Below are 17,402 nucleotides of genomic sequence, written 5' to 3' on the forward strand. Positions count from 1 at the left end.
GGCATGAGGCTGAGGGGCCGCGGGGCTGTGGGTTGGCAGCAGGATCAAACACACAGGGGCCAGTCCTCATTAAAGAGGCCATGCTGGGGGGTGGGAGCTGCAGGCCCCCCAAGTGTCTTGGGACACACTAGGGGGAAGAATGCTTGTTTATGTGACTGTGTGTATGTGCATGTTTCATCGAGAGCTCATGCCTGCTTAGAGTCAATGCATATAATAATGTGGGTGTGTGTTTCTGACAGCATATGTCACATGGATTCACACACATTGGGCCTTGAGAACGAGAGGCGAGAGAAATGCTCATCTTTTCAGTAAAGTTAACTAGTCTCGCAGTCTAACAACAATTTAGTACAAATCTGTTGGAGCACAAGTTGTGGTGTGGACTATGAGGGCTGCCTACCAAGGCAGATGTCTGCTATCACTCAGGGAGCTGGACTGAGAAATTGCATCAACAATCCAAAATCCATTAAAAATAGAATTAAAAAGGGTGTGGGTTACTGTAGTAGTCTGGGGCTACTACTACAAGTAGTAGCTCTAATAGCAGATCAGTCGTAAAAAAATTGCGATGTCTTCATGAATATAGTATGTATCTATGAAAACTTTGAGTTACATTGAAAAATGACAGAAATCTCAACTAAGCAGACCACCAAAGAGAAATAATTCAGCATCAGATAAGAGTCAAAGAAGATTAAGAGTCTGCAGACACATTCAAAGCTCTTTTAAGATTAACTTAGGCACAACAGTCTTTTGGCTAAGTGTTACAGTGTTACATGTTAACATGCTCACAATGACAATGGTAACATGCGGATGTTTAGCAGTATAATGTTTACTACTGTATATTCAACATCTTACACTGACACAAAGTACAGTTGGGGTTGACAGAAATGTTTTGCAATAATGTTTTGCAGGAATTAGGTCATAAACTAAAGAACTGTCACAACAGTAAAAAAAACCAAAATGATAAGGATTCATCCTCTGGAGACCACAAATGTCTGTGCAAAATAGTTGATATTTTAGTCCGGATCAAAGTGGTGAACGTTGCTAGCGTGGCAAAAAGAATAAGAAATATGAAGCATTTACAAAGGCAAATGTTCCTCTGAGCGACACTGTGTAAAAGATACTTTCTCTGATTTCAAAGAAGTAATGTGTTATGATAATCAACTGCATGAATCATTTCAAACCTTAAAAGTAGTTATTAAGAGAAATTCCTGTGCGAGCCAGAGACCCAGAGGACACCCTTCTCACTGGCTGAGATGGATGTCACACAAAGAGGGTTTCACTCGGCCACAAAGCATGGAGGAACTGCTGAGGCAGCCGTTTGTCCAAAACACGTCATTATGCACCAGTTGGGTGTCTGGCAGACCAAGAAATGAATCACAGAAAAGGGAGGAAAAAATGCTGGGATTGGAGATGTTCCTAATGGGGACTTAGAGGGACTTGCACTGTGGAGAGCACCAGACGAACCCAGCTGGAAATGCAACAACTAAGCAGTTTTCTTATCACTCCCACCACTTTGAGAGGCTCCATTTTGTGAACTCAGTGGCAATTATGGCAACAGTCTAGGTCCAGTCCCGGGTTCTTTGTGTGGATAGCTAGGGGCAAGTTTCACAAGCACAGTGGCCAGCCTTGCACATAGAGCCAAGGCATGTAACATTAGAAGCCAACTGCACAATGCTCCTGTGAGCTGCAAGTTGAATGCTCTAACTTGTCTCTATTTCAGTGCACCTGCTTGGACAATTCAGAGCTGGAAAGGCCTTCAGAGAAAAATTATTTCGTTTTTTTGGCAGTGAAGAAGCTTTGTGGTGCCAATGGAAGACGGTAGTTAGGTCTTCTCTGTGTGTGTGGCGTTCGGAACTTCAAAACTAAGAATCAATAATTTAGAAGATAATTTGCATCCAACATCTCCTTCCACAGCTGTCATACACAAACAAGCTTGTTTGAGGAAGATGGTACCAGGCTTAAACTACACTGAGAACAGTTTGGCAGATGCTGAGGCTGCAGTGGTAGAACCGGGGCTCTTTAAAGCCACTTTTCTGTGAGATATCCATACTTGGCCCACTGCCACATTCTTACACAAGGGGTTCTTGAGGTCAGAACACATTTGGAAAAAGGGTTAAGTTAGAAACAATGATCTACTTAGGACAAACTGCAAATGAGCTTTGAATACAAAAAAAGCCAAACTCATGCTATCAAACAAGCAGCATGACAAAGGTCACTTGGCTGTAATGCTGCTCACACTTACAACTTAATTCCACTGAGAGAAAAAAAAAAAGCCATGTGTCAACGGATGAATGTCCTCAGAGAACACACCCTTGTCAGTTAAGACCATCTGATGAAGTTTAACTTCAAAGTTTGAACAAAAACTGATTTTCAATATGATATATAATAATATAAGTTTAAATCCTGCCTTCCTAAAAGGCCTAAGGATTTCCTTTGATAGCGTTCCCTAATTCGTTTGTTGATACTAGAGGATCACAGCTCTTCAGACCTTGCCTTTGCCGTTCAGGGTCTCTAGGCCGATTCACAAATCACCTTCTAATTTTCCTGTAGCTCTGGTAAAGCAAGTTTTCAACTAATTAGGGCTCCTACACCTTTGGGAACATGTTTCAAGTCTTCCAATGGCCAATTAGACGGAAATATGGCTTTCAGCGTATTATGAAGAAAAACTACTGAGATTATACGAGCTGTGATAACTAAACACAGTTAAGACATGCACGACGTATAGGTCCCTTGCATTGCTCTTTGAAATGTCTTCGCTGTGTCAGTCTAAGATGTCTTGGAGGGGGAGTGCTGATTTGAATAGGAAAGAGGTGCTATCGCCAGGATCAGTAAAAGTCATTTCACGCCCAAGTGCATGCCAGCTCCCATTAGGTGGGACATCATGCTTCCTCGTCTTCATTCAGCCTGTACTTCTCTGCCTCTCTAACCCGTGGGTGAGCTTCAATGCTGTCTTGTGCAAGGGTCATTATGAGCGGCCACAATACAGAAGAGAGCAGAGCGTTTGCTATAATCTAAATGAGGTGAGCCTCCGACCTACATCTGGTGGAGCATTCACATCACAGTCTCAGTAAGCAGCTGTAGTCATTAAGATTTTTCTATGGTTTCTTTGACAGGGCTGGACTGAGGGGCGCTGAGCTCTGTCATGATTTAATATGAGGCTCTGCCAATGAGCCTTCCTTCGCTCAAATTAATAATTAGGGAAGAATTACATAAGTTGTGGACATCCAATTATTTCTGTGACAACAACCAGACCAGAGAGATGGGTTATTCAAATTGATAAAGTTCTCTATTAGACTGCTATAAAAAAATCTCTTGTCTACCCTTTTTAGTTTGCACAAATCCTCCAAAACAATCCACATTGTTAGCACATGAAACAGATTCCTCAGTGTATCTATGTAATCTGAAATTTATTTTTAAAATGAATTGCCTAAATGGCATCCAAGCCACATAAAGGCCATTATTGTCACCAGCGAGGATGAGAACGTGGGCAGTGGGGTTAGTTCCACTCTTAGGTCATGTCAGGGGTCTTTATGCCATATTAAGCAATTACAGCGACCAGTTCTCTTTGCCTTTTTGCTTTATAGGCACCAAAGGGTCATATTGAGGTTCAAGTCATTTCAAGCTGTCAATAGAGGAAGGACCCATCTGTGTAACTGCCAACTTTGCCCCAGGCAGCCAAAGAAATTGAGATCTACGGGTCACGGTTACCTTTTCCCACACATTCGGTGAATAAATAACCACACATGTACACCCAGTATTGAAACAATACATCTATCCTGCCGGCTGTAGCCATTCAGATTAAATGTGACAATTTATGCAGTGATATAAATGGGCGTAGAACACCCTTGCTCATATTTACTCAGTCTAGATTCCTTTGAGGCTTTATAAACATATTTGACAACTTCATATTAGAAAGCATAATTTTTCTGTCCATCATCTACTGAGCAATTTGAAGCTAATTTCCCTGCACTCAGGAGAGGTGACTAAGCACACACACTTGCATATCAATACATTGTAATGCAGGGTTCAAAGCTGTGATATATTCCAAGGACTCTCATCTGCAGCCACTGCAGTGACATGCCTGAGCAATGTGGTGCACCGTGAGAAGACTAGGGAGTTAGAGACAGAGGAAGATTCAGAAAGGCTTTCACACATAATCAGTGGACTGGTGTAATCCCCAAACAAGTGTGGCAGTGCAATCAAGTGTTTGTTCCAAAGTGGAAACATATGAATACAACAGAACAAAAAGAGCTGTCAGTGAAGGAAACAGAAGTAATGGAACAATGGAACAATCCATGTGTGTACGTTTATACTCAAAGGACAAAGATCCTGAGTCCATCTAGATGAGGAAACTGTCTGCAGAAGGGCTCAACAGTCTGAGCTCCATCCTCCAACAGCCTCCAGGCCGAGCTCTCAGGGCTTAACACAGGAGGATGGAGAAGTGGCTAAAAGCTCTCTGTCGCCTCCCTGAATCCACCACCTCACCTCTCTGCCTCATCTGAGAAGCACTGCAGTGCTGAGAATGTCATTTATGACCAATGAATTCACCTCCAGTGGCCTTTACAAGTGAAAAAATGGAACAGAAAAAGATGATTCAAAAGGTTATGATTTCCTGAAATGAATTTTTGGAATGCCACTTAATTATTTGAGACCTGATGCCTCTTTGCACGCTCTTCTCACACTGATTCAAAAATGTATTTCTTTAGTCAAAGCTGCCACATTTAATGACTTCTTAGATACATTTTTGTCTCATTCATTAGCAACAAAAAATATGGGAGTGCTGGTGTTTAAGCACTGTGAAGATTTACTGCTGAGCCCTGTGCCATAGTGGGGCTCTCAAGAGCTCACACTGAGGGTGGTGACACACTGATCCCATGCCTGCCATTAAATGCTGGCAGAGGCGGGCACAAAACATGCTTCCATTCCAACGCCGTCGCCTCAGGAGACGTCATGGCAACTAGGCGGAAAAGAATTGGGCCTTCCTCACTAGTCTATGCATGCCCTGGCATCCATTGTGACACGCCTGAAATCTTCTACTTCTGTGTTCTTCAGAGCAGAGATAACAGAGGAAGCTTTAATGTGGAACCACCCTTCCTTCATCTCTTCCATTTTTTCCACTCTTTTCTCTTTGTTTTCCATCACTAAGGTATCTTCTCCATGGCAAAGGTAGCAAATGTGAGGCTTTGATAACACCACGGCTGCTCTGATTCAAAAGGTATTGCTCCAAATTACAATTTCCCCTGTGTTACCAGTCTGAGCCTAAAGTTCTGGCTTAGTCAGATTTCAATTCCCAGCCTGCAGGATCACACAGACATCAACAAACAATCACAACTTTCTTGCAACGCTGCAAAAAAATAGATGACGGAACCATCTGTGTAACTGCCAACTTTGTCCCAGGCAGGCAAAGAAATTGAGATCTACTGTTCACGATTACCTAATACACTAAAACTAAATACTATAACAATTCATCAATTCTTCTGGCTGTTGCCATTCAGATTAAATGTGACAACTTATGCAGTGATATGAATGGGCATAGAACACCCTTGCTCATATTTACTGAGTCTAGATTCCTTTGAGGCTTTATAAACATATTTGACAACTTCATATTAGAAAGCATAATTTTTCTGTCCATCATCTACTGAGCAATTTGAAGCTAATTTCCCTGCACTCAGGAGAGGTGACTAAGCACACACACTTGCATATTACCTTGTAATGCAGGGTTCAAAGCTGTGATATATTCCAAGGACTCTCATCTGCAGCCACTGCAGTGACATGCCTGAGGAATGTGGTGCACCGTTAGATGACAAGGGAGTTAGAGACAGAGGAAGATTCAGAAAGGCTTTCACACAGCAGTCAGTCAACACCTCATCAGTGGACTGGCCTAATCCCCAAACAAGTGTGGCAGTGCAATCAAGTGTTTGTTCATGAGGTAGCAAGTGTGAGGCTTTGATAACACCACGACTGCTCTGATTCAAAAGGTACTGCAAATTACAATTTCCCTCGCGTTACCAGTCTGAGCCTAAAGTTCTGGCTTAGCCAGATTTCAACTTCCAGCCTGCAGGATCACACAAACATCAACGAACAATCACAACTTTCTTGCAACTCTGCTTAAAAATTCCGGCATTCGTTCAGCACATGGCATGGCGACTTTCCTGCGCTCACCGTACAAAAGGGTGATTGTTTAGGGCTTGAATTAAGTGGAAAACTCTGTGGGCGTGATGACTCTCTCTCTGGGGAATCCTTGACATCACACAGACAGCATGTTATGTTCATGACTGATTTCAGTGCCTCAAGCGGCAGATTCATAAAGCCGTCATGGGTGGCATTTTGAAGCTGGCGAGGTTCACATGGAAAGTAAAGTGTCTGACAGCTGTGCCAAACTTTATTTTGGAAGGCATGCATTTTAAATACTGTATCTTAGATTACACTGTCCAATCATTAAAAACTGTATATTAAGTATTTTCATCCTGGCATTTCTTTATCACTAAAAAGTGAAACAAGTCAAGCTTATAATTTTGATCAGCATCTCTTTTTATAAATTACACTTCTTACAAACTGATACTAAAGACACAATGGATGCTATTGTTAACTTTGATTCAAATTAAATTTGACAGCTTTTTTCTGTCATTTGTTTAATTTCTTTTACGTCTCTATAGATTGTTTTCCATTGTGTTCATGTGGTTGTCAAACGTTTTTCACTAAAGAAGATCCTGAATCATGATATAAAGGCGTTTAATTTTTTCTCAGCTACAACTGGTGGAAACAAAGGTTGCGGAACTTAAACAAGTTATAAATCCTCCTGATTTAAATGAAAGAAATCAGGTGCCCTCTCTTAACTCTTTTCACCTCTTGTGGTAATTTGGCATATGCATTAATATTAAACAACAAACTGAACCGGTTTCAATATGCAGAGGTTTATAGCCTAATATTAATGTTCTCCTGTTCAAATGTCTTTTCGAAAAGCACCAATGCTAGTAGAATATCTTCAATCATGTAAAAGTGGTTCCAAAAATAAAAAAGGGATAGAAAGTGGAACAAATGAGCAAAAGGGAAATTCACACAGGAATTGCCAAACCAGGCAAAACACCTACTATTCTTTAAAGTTGTATATGCCTGAGAAAAACATGAGCAGAGAAAAAAAGTACTAAACCAAGACAGAAGCTCTCTTTTTCTAATGTCATTCAGTTTCTTTTGGAAGAAATGCATTGATTAGTGATTTCACAGCAAATGTATTAAATATATTTCATTCCTGATAGTGTATCATTCTCTCACAGTGTAAGGATTCCCGCTGGCGGCTAAAAGAGTTTGATATAACTGTTCCATAATTAGACTGTCTGTTTTTTCATTCAATACTGAGGCAGATATGGCAGTCAAACAGTTATGTGATGAAAGTAGCGCTGCATTGGGCTTATTTATGCATCTCAGAGTAGGGTGAGACCTGCTAGACATTAAGCTGGAGAAATCTACCACCACAGGTGGCTTTTCATCAACCAGTCTCTTTTATTCTCTCACCCTGAACTTCCCCCACTCACCTACATAACTAACACAGCTTCTAATTAAGAGTGTGGGAGCGTGCCGACACGGGATATTGCTTTTGATGCAAACACATGCTCATCCACATGTTCTGTGTCTCTGTTAAGTTCTCCCGTCTTTACACCCCCATCTGTGTTTTGAATGTCGATTCAAGGATATTGAAATCTGGATGAAAGTTCAAACATAGGCTACACTGACTGAATACTCAAACAGACGTGGAGCATAATGACCTGCATCTGTGTTTACCTGTGTGCTTTTTTTTTTTTTTTAAATCTCTTTTTCTATAGCCCTTTGTACCTTCTGTTTTCAACAAAATAAAATGAACACTTACTTGTTTTCCATGATTCTACTATGCTACTCATGTGGTTTCTTATTTCTTCTGTGCTCTATTGACTGAGCTTTTACTGAAAAGGTATAGGCAAACAAAGTAGCCATACATATTGATTAGTAAAACGGTAGAGTGGACTGGCGGTTTGTAATGTCACTGATGGCTAATGCATACTCGTTTTAGTGGAGATGTATTTAAGTGTGTCTTACTGCAACTCCCTCTGTCAAGATGTAACTGACTGGAAATAAAAACACTGACAGGACGGAAATGGTGGTTCTCCCTCTCACTTGCTGTGCAGAGGATTTTTCTCATTAGGCTCCTCAAAATCCTTCAGACTCTTCACCGTCAACACTGACAGCACAGGGCATTTTAAAACCAGCAAGTAAGCCCTGGATTACTGAAGCAGAGCACAGAACTGCAGTAAAATTGTCACTATATCTTTAAATAGTTGTGTGAATGTGTAGCAGGATGTGAAAGAGAGCATGAGTACAAAATAAGCCTTTACAGGTACAATGCATATTAAATATCAAAATATTTCCACAGCCAAAGTCTTCAAGCTGTGAACTGTGCATGGTGGTATATTGAGGACCTGCCTATGCATTCTTTAATTGCATCACAGTCAAACAGTTTGAATTATTACAACTGTATAGAAAAGAAATATGTATTGTGAAACAACAGCTGTGTTAGAAACATATATGTGTTTTGGCAAAAACTTAAGCTGGGCACTCAATGAAACTGACCAACTTATAGTAAGTGGACCTTCGGACTGAGGGTGGCACCTAGAAGACTTGTAAATATGAAAACAGGTACTTTAATGACTTGACAATGTACTGAGTAAAAGAAGGACACCAAACTCTGACACATGTTCGCGGGGAATTTAAGTTTATGCATCAGTTGTGGTCATGACAATCATCCTGAATAAAAACATCAACTAAAAGGCTTAAAGGGTCCCGATATTCCTTTAAAAAAAAGTTTCCCCAAGTCATCAGCCCTCGGCATCTGATACTGACGCACTCACATGCACGTTCTGTATGTGCAGACAGACAGACAGACAGACAGACAGACAGAGTGTGACTTCACTCTCTGCTCAGGACGCCATTACTCCACTATACAGTATCTTTACATAGCAAAGAGTTGTTTACGGCTTTATTAATATTCTGAATATTGAGTACAGCCCCTTTAAAATTGAAATGTCCACTGCCATGAGTCCTATCACTTCCCCTTTTCTGTAACCAACAGTGACATTTCTGAGATTAATTCTATGATTTACCACTTTACTACCCGAGTAGGACTGACCTGGTGGAGATCATTTCCCAAAGTGAACTCCTGGAAATACCCAGGGGCTGCTGATGTGGCACGGATGGCCTGCCAAAGCTGGTGCTGGCAGCCCCCCAGGTAGTGAGAGCGCACCCCTGGCAGCAAGTTGTAGTTCCTGAACACATAGGCCTTAAGAGGAGTGCCCCTGTTCACAATGGTACTCACCGCTGCCACCTACAGGTAAGGGACAAGACTTACAATTTGACTTTTTCAGCATGAAGAAGCATTTTACATTCAGAAATAAAATGCAGGCACGATATCTAGACCGACATTCTGACACATCAATTTAATATTATCTCTGTTCTGGGAGCCTCAGAGGAGTCTGCTGACATATGAAAACTATATACCTCTTTATCCACAGTGTCTTATATAGCTTTAGTGTGTATTTTTCTCCCACCGTCAATGCAGATGTATGCCAGACAAAGACAGAGCTAGAGAAAGGAGCTTTCTGTGTAATATCTCAGTAAACAAGATGAGATGAAGGCTCGGTGGTTAGTGCCAGAACAAAACAAGAGGGAAGAGTGAGTCAGACCATCTTGTAAAGTTCACCTTGGGGCATTCAGGGTTTCTTGAAGTTTCCACCAGACGGTGAGAGCCCATTTTCTCTCTGTGGAAGTGAAGATAGGATGATGTTATTTTCTGGCATAGTGAGTTTTTGACAGTAGTATGGCTTGTTGCAGATTTATTTCTGCAAGCTTCACAAATTCCTCTTGCATATCAGTTTTGGAACTTGAAATTCTTTTGTGAACAGCAAAATTATTTTTCAAACGACCATTCTACTGTTCTAAATCTATGTATGGTTTGTAGGGGTGTACAAGTCAGAAAATGTCACAATTCGATTCAATATTGATTTTTGATTCAAAAACTATTCTCAATATGTAAATGTAGTTACTTTCCCATGTACAGTATGCATGTATGTATGTATGTATGTATAAAAAAATAAGAATACATTTTTGGAATTCTATTTATCGATTTTGAATCGCTAGAGCTTGAATCCTGATGGAATACAAATCTATTTTTTTGCACTCCCCTAATGCTTTCTATGACTGCTGACCACATCCAAGGATAGACTGGTGAATTTCATCCTGTAATATATTTTCACAATTTTTCTGTTTTTCAACCAGCCACTGTTTTACTGTCATTTCCATATGTTATTATACTTAACTTATGACTGATTTTAAGGTTACCAAAGATACATTATTGTTGCATGGCAATGAAGTCCAAACATCGCAAACAAATATGCAGTTTAAATGCATTATCACACAATGTTAACATAACTCGGATAAAAAATAAAGAACAGGCGTGAGGTTTACTTTGAGGGACTTTCAAATCTCTTTGTGTTTACTTTTACTTACAGTTTTACCACTTTCATAGCATTTTAACACTGCTCCAAATTCACTAAGCACAAGCACCACTCTGACAGAAATTAAAAAGGAACGCACCTGAGGATGTTCTCCCAGGCTTCACTGTCATAGAAAGCATGGCTCCAGCCCATCTTTACAGTGCCAACAATGAAGTTTTGCTTGAAGACATCTGAACCCAACTTCCGGTAAAGATCATCACACTCGTTCAATGGGATTTGGAATGCACCTAGCATGAACCCTAAAATAGCACCTAAGAAGAAAAGAAAAAACACAAACATTGAAAGAGGGAAGGTGACTGTAGTATAATATAGTACTGTAGTAGAAGTACAAGAGCTTCAGTCACTTCTTTGGAAATGCAACAAGGTAATAAATTAGCAAACAGGTACAGCTTGGTATGGTTACTCTCAAGGTTGGAGTTGTTGCAAGAATTATCTGTTAGAGTAACATTTCCCTTGGATGATCCGTTCAAAGAAAGTGCATGAGGTTAACATGGCTATTACACTACAGGGAAGTACTTCTCAACTACTTTCTCTCCATGGTTAAGGATCACTGACAGGAGCCACAACAGTGCTATAAGGGTAGAGATGAGGTGTACCTGTAAAATGTGGGTGATGATCAAATTCGGCAGATGTGGCCCAGATTGGTTTTAAATGTGTAAACATCATATAATCTAGTAGGCGGCTCACATTATGCTTTGACAACATTCACTAAATGTGAAAATAAAGTACCTCCAACTGGTGGAGATTAAGACTTAGAGAACTGATAGGAAGTGGGGAAAAACAGAAACTTCTGGTAGTAATTAAAGGCTCTGCAAATAGTTTTGTTTTTATTCTGCTGTGAAATGAAAACAACAAAGTGGCAGATGGAAAAGACAGTTTGAGAATGGTCCACAGCACCCCTTGTGGTGGATTTGCATACAGGGAAAAGGTATGAAAAGAGAAGTCCTGCAACCAAATGAAGCAAAGGAATTCAATTGTATGACAAATATATTTCCTAATCTATTAAAAGAATTATTTGAAAAATTGGAAACAGTGGCACCGTGGCCTGAGTTGAGTACAAAGCAGCGTGATTTGGGTGGCAATATTGAGATCAAAACAAGACTGGGTCAGTGTGTGATTGGTAGGGCCAGTCCCACTTGCAATGTTGCACCCTGTAACATTGGGGACACATAAAAACACATACAGAAGAAGGGCAGGAGGACAACGCACCTGTGCTGACACCACAAATATAATCAAACTGTTTGTAAATGGGTTTGCCGGTCAGGGCTTCCAGCTTGTGTAACGTCTGAAGTGCAACAAGCCCCCTGAAAGTACAAAGTCAGACACAGACATACACAATGAGCCTTACATTGATAGGACGACAATTACAGAGCACAAACTGGCTACAAAGAGCAACAGCTGATTGATTTCCCACTAGGATAACAAAGACAAATAGGAAATAAATACTTTTCCTTTAATTAATAATTATTAATACATTTTTTTTCAAAACATAGTGTTGAATGCAATAAACGCTATATAGTTCCACTTAAAAAAAAATTGACATCGGTGACTCATTTATTTTATGATTAATAATTTCATAAATACCTTATATAGGGTCAGATTACACATTTATGGATTGCTAATAAAGCATTTTCCCAATTGTACATGCAAGGAAATGTATAACAAACTAGCAATTACTTACATGAGAAAACAATAAAAAACATGACATCAGTGACTCATATCTTACAGGAAATTAAAAAAAAAGATTAACATGTACCTTAACCCTCCTCCATCTATGGACAGGATCCGTATGCCACGGCCTTTCACAGGATTATGGTAGCCCACCAGAGCGAGGGCTTCTCTAACGGCCGCCCTCAGGCCTGGGTCATTGGCCTGTTTCAGACGCAGCAGGCAAGGGATTACCTGCGCCTGAGGAATACACAAACATACTGTGGCAGTCAGTAAACATGGTCAGTTCCCCATAATGTGATCAGACCACAATTGGCCAGGCAAACAGGAGTACTGTAGTTTAAAACTAGTTGAAAATAGTACATTTGACATCTTGCTGTATTTACCCTCCGGGCCGAAAGAAAACAAGTTATACTGCATTTCTTCTATTCTGATACTTGTTTTCTTTTGGCCTGAAGTTACGCAAACAATCAAAGTTTTCTAAATGAGAGGTTGATCCCACTGTCTCTCTTAAATTAGCTGGACATTAACGAGTTTTGTCATTTCGCAGGTCATAGCTGAATTAGAATGAAGGTGGGATCATTTGGCAATGGCAAAATAAATGCATATCAAACCCTTACTGAAATGAATGCAGAGCAAAAATGTGTGCAACCGCAGCATTACAGTGTTCCAAGTGGGACCACGATGTAAAACCTTAGTAAAACATGATCAGAATCAGAAATTATCATGATATAAATTGAATCATAGATTGAAACAGATGTTTATGAAGAGTCAAAAGACATATTTTTGTCACAACACGACTTCATTGAGACCACATGTAGGTCGGTCAATCACCCCAATTAATTTCTTTATTTCTGTTGCAAAGATTTGAAAAATACATAAATTATTCAGTCCAAAGATATGTCTGCTTTTTTTATTAAACTATCCCACACTAATAAAAGTGGCATTGGTCTGGAATTAGCACTGAATATGGGCTGTCTACAGGGCTGACTAAAGAAATTCTTAGTCAACTAATCGATTAGTTGATTTAATTTACAAATATGTAAAACTGAACTTTTCCACAAAGAATCATGCAAAAGCTCCACTTTAAATCTTGTGTTTACCAATGATGTGCTCATAAGTTTCCTGGAAATAAATCATTCAGCTGTAGCACTGAATAAGTTTCTGACACCATCACAGATAAGGCAGAGTGATAAATAAATACTGCAGTATGTAGTCTGTACAGCAGTTGCCAAACTCTGACATTAAACAGGGAGCAACATATAACTTGTTGCCACAGTTGATATACTCACATTTGTCTGGCATGGGAAAATTCCCAAACACAAGCAGAAGGCCATTACGGCGGTTTAACTATCCTGACGAAGCCTTGTGAAAAAGGAGAAAATGATAATGCTTGGGTGTTCCGTTTTCTCACCTTGACTGCAACACCACTAGTCTCTGGAAACTCCAGGAGATGGTAGCTGAGGTCCTCCACCCTGTTGATGTAAACCCTTACATCTGAAGCTCTGTGCAGAGCCTGAACCAGTCCCCGAGTTCGATTGTCCACACTCACCCTGGCAATGATCTAGGAGACAAAAAAATGTGGAACCAGTTCGGTCGAGCTATTTGGCATTAGCTAGAATCCAAGTTAAACCTGACACAATGTATAGCTCATTTTAAAGTCTTTTATTACAAAATAAGGTAACTAATGAATGTTGTCATTGTTTTCATTTCTTTCTCTACTCATTCCTACAGTAGACCAGGATGAGAAGCAATAAGTGAGAATACATATAATAATTCACTGAACTACAGTCCCCAATAGGACTGATATTAAGTTGTTGACCAGGTTTGTTTCACTTCCGTGGGCCGGACAAGGTACAGTATATGATATTTTTGTACAACATATATTGCTTGAATAGCATATGTATATATTGTAATCTACACATTAATTTATTCATCATCTAAAAAATAAAATTGGTCGCCTGGATGGCTCAATTGGTAGAGCTCTTGCAGTTCATGGTTAAATCATGAACATATTAAAGGGGCGCTATGCAGTTTTCTCTATAGAGCTCCCCCTACAGCTTCAAAATAGATATTTGGCAGCTCCTATGTTTACTTGTGTCTGACTCCACGCTCGGTCAGTCTGCCATTTCCTCTTTCTCTGTTCCTTGGACAATGTTTTCCTGGCTTTCTGCTTCTTTTTGCCAGTCCCTGAATGGGCGTATGTGTGCAGTGCAGTGAAGCAATTTGTTACATCGCAAGACCTAATATCACGTGATACTTCCTAACGCTTCGGCCGGCAGCTCAAAGTTGTAAGGGTGTTTTTTTCGCTTACAGACGCTAGGGTGAAGCAAGACAACCATCACTCAACTTGAAAAAAGTCAAGTAACCATTTCAATGACTTCAAAGCTGTTCAGTTAAGGTAAATTAAGCTAAGTATAGTTCCTTATTGTATAGTTCCCCCCTTTAATGACAAAACTAATTATTTGTATTTTTTATTATTTTTTCAATACCTTAAACTAGATTGTTACTTTCATGGTACAGATTTCATGTCTGCTCCTTTGATGTAACAACATGACTTGGACCATAACCAATCTGTATATTACAGTACATTAATCTACTGTGTAACATTAGCCAGAGCCATGCAGGGTTTCTGCTATCCCCTATTTCAAACAAAACACATTATATTATTAGTTCCTGTTTCAAATTACTAAATCCAGCCTTGACATTAAGTGAATGTCAGTTGTGTGTTTATCGCCACAACATAAATCATGGCTCAAGTACACACCTTCTGTGGCCCTCTAACTTCACAAGGGGGTTATTTTTGAAAATAGATTCCTAGAACTCAGGCAGCACGTCAGCACACTACACTAACCTTAGACGTATAGAGTAGCAAGAACTCCTGTCAATGTCTTGAGAGAAGGCATTCTGCTATAGTAAACCAGATACTCAGAACTATCAGATGTGGGGAATGTTTAACTCAAACATAGACACATCTTTTTTTAGACCTACCTTTTCCCTTTGAAGCAGTAGTTTCTTGGCTTTTTCCTCTGCAGCCTTCTGATCTTTACTAACTGTGGCCTCAATTTGTTTAACTTGTGCATCCTCAGTCTTCTTTTCTTCCACTGTAGCCCTTTTGGACTCAGCTGTCCTAAACTTTGGGACCAGGGGAGCAATGTAACTTCCTACAAAGGCTTGTACAGTGGGAGCTGAGTAGGACAGGTAATGTCCTAAACCCTTCTTGGTGGAAGGTGTGGTAACTGGAGGAGCAGAGAGGGTCTTATCAGACACTGGCATTAAATCACTAGTTTTTTTACCCTGAGACAAAGCAGAAGAATTCACTTTCTTGTCCTGAGTCTTTGTACTGCTGCCAAAGTATGAGTTGATGTGATGAGCCAGGTAGTTGTAAGTCTCATCCAGGCTGACTGAAAAGGTGCTAGGATGGAAAAGGGCTGTGGTTTGTGGTGTTAAAGTTGTGTTCTTGCTCTCAGTATCACTCAGTGAAGGTTTAAGCTCATCTTGCTTCGTGGCAGAACTGGCTTTGACAGCAGGAACAACAAGCCTCAGCTTTTTCTCCTTAGGCTCGCGCACATTCCGAATTGTGGCAGTGACAGTTGCTTGGGTAGGATTGTGAGGATGAGTGGAGGTAGTGGCACTTGCTTCACATGTAGAAGTAGGAATAGGACTGACAGAAGATGAGATACATATAGGGTTGGGTGTAGTAGATGTAGAAGAAGGAGCAACATCAGTGGGAGCAAGAGTAGGCGTGACTGCACTCTCCTCTGCTTTTGGCGCTGACTCAACACTTGCCTCAGCCTTTTTTCCACCCCTTAAAGCATTAGGCTTGAGTCTGGCAATTTTAGAGAGAAGTTCTGTATGTGTCCCACTCACAGCTTTAGAAACTGTGTCCAGTGTGTTCCTGACCCGCGACATGTGTTGGCTCAGACCAGCAGACCAACGTGAAGTGTTCAAATACAGGGTGCTGGTGTGGAGTCCAAGCTTTTGTCTAACCTGGTTAGCTTTACAGAGCCATCCCTTACGCCCAGTGATCTTCAGGTGGTAGATGTGCCTCCAGCTGAGATAGCCTACCTTGTAGCAGTAAGGTTGTTGTACATGAACCCTGCAGTGAGAGGTAGCAGACAGGGGAAATGATGCTGCTGACTTGCGGGCATGTGTTTGCCACGAATGAAATGTTCTGCTTACTTTCCCCCAGGTATTTGAAACCCATATGCGACTCATTCTTTCAAGGTCACAAGAGTTTGTGCCATCCTCAGCAATATTAGGTCTATGCTCGCCCTTAACCTGGTGATAAAAAATAACAAATGTTTACATGAAAGAAAGGAAACAGTAAAAAAAAAACAATGAAAATGTCATGAAGTGGAATAAAACACTGCCCCTAAAACTGGCTTCTTAAAATTGTTCTGTTTTCTTCACGCGTAAAATCTCTTTGGTAAATGACATTAACTGAGAGGACAAGAAAGCAAACTTCTAGCTCATTAACACGTTCCAACATCTTAGCTCCGCTAGCGAAGCTAGCTAACTTGTCACCATTCATAAATACCACACTAAATATAACAAACCATACCTTTTTTGTCACCGTATCATAAAACCAAGAACTCCTTTAATAATCTTATTTGAGTCGCCATCCTTCGTTAACGGTAAAATAGAAGTATGACAACGTTTGACAACCAGACTAATATGGTAGCAACAACACTGCACGATTTCCAGAATGACGTGCGAGGTCAGTGAAAAGGAAAACAATGTTCACGTGACAATACATGTGCTCTACAATTGGCTATCTATCACATGCTATTTAAACGGAGTCTGTTGATTGGTTGATGATATTCTCCCACCGTAAACTGTAGCAAAGGATCAAAGTACCGGCGTATGCCGGACTTAAACTCAATTGGCGGAGTCAGCACAACGTTTAAAAAAAAGAATCCCCGCCCTTCTACACATCACGCAGAATTCACCATAGAAATTCACGAACAACCAAATGGAGCGCTACGCAGAGACTTTGAAATGTGGTGACTGCTTTTTTGTGTGGAAATTTTACAAACATCTCATTCAATGTCTAAACAATTCGTCATCATACATCATTCACAAATAATGTGGTGACTACTACTCTTTTCCATTCCGCAAACGTCACATCACATAATTGTTACTTAATACTTAACTGCATTGACCGACAGAGGTTAGAAATCTCAAGCTCATGAC

General features: G+C 40.3%; 1 protein-coding gene across 2 annotated transcripts in view; it reads right to left on the reverse strand.

Moving 5' to 3' along the window:
* LOC116694187 (calcium-independent phospholipase A2-gamma) overlaps positions 1–16,950 on the reverse strand; it is a 21,109-nt gene extending 4,159 nt beyond the window's left edge. Inside the window, exons 1-8 of one of the 2 annotated variants that reach the window (XM_032523735.1) lie at positions 16,771–16,950; positions 15,198–16,487; positions 13,621–13,770; positions 12,295–12,446; positions 11,748–11,842; positions 10,618–10,789; positions 9,725–9,782; positions 9,155–9,349 (exon numbers count right to left, since the gene is read on the reverse strand). In XM_032523735.1, the coding sequence (XP_032379626.1) occupies positions 9,155–9,349; positions 9,725–9,782; positions 10,618–10,789; positions 11,748–11,842; positions 12,295–12,446; positions 13,621–13,770; positions 15,198–16,424 (2,049 nt within the window). In that variant the 5' untranslated portion in view covers positions 16,425–16,487; positions 16,771–16,950. The remainder of the gene's footprint in view (positions 1–9,154; positions 9,350–9,724; positions 9,783–10,617; positions 10,790–11,747; positions 11,843–12,294; positions 12,447–13,620; positions 13,771–15,197; positions 16,488–16,770) is intronic. The other variant, XM_032523736.1, reaches the window with a different exon arrangement.
* Positions 16,951–17,402: the final 452 nt, after the last annotated feature.

The sequence above is a fragment of the Etheostoma spectabile genome, chromosome 8, assembly GCF_008692095.1.
Source record: "Etheostoma spectabile isolate EspeVRDwgs_2016 chromosome 8, UIUC_Espe_1.0, whole genome shotgun sequence".
Classification (NCBI taxonomy): Eukaryota; Metazoa; Chordata; class Actinopteri; order Perciformes; family Percidae; genus Etheostoma; species Etheostoma spectabile.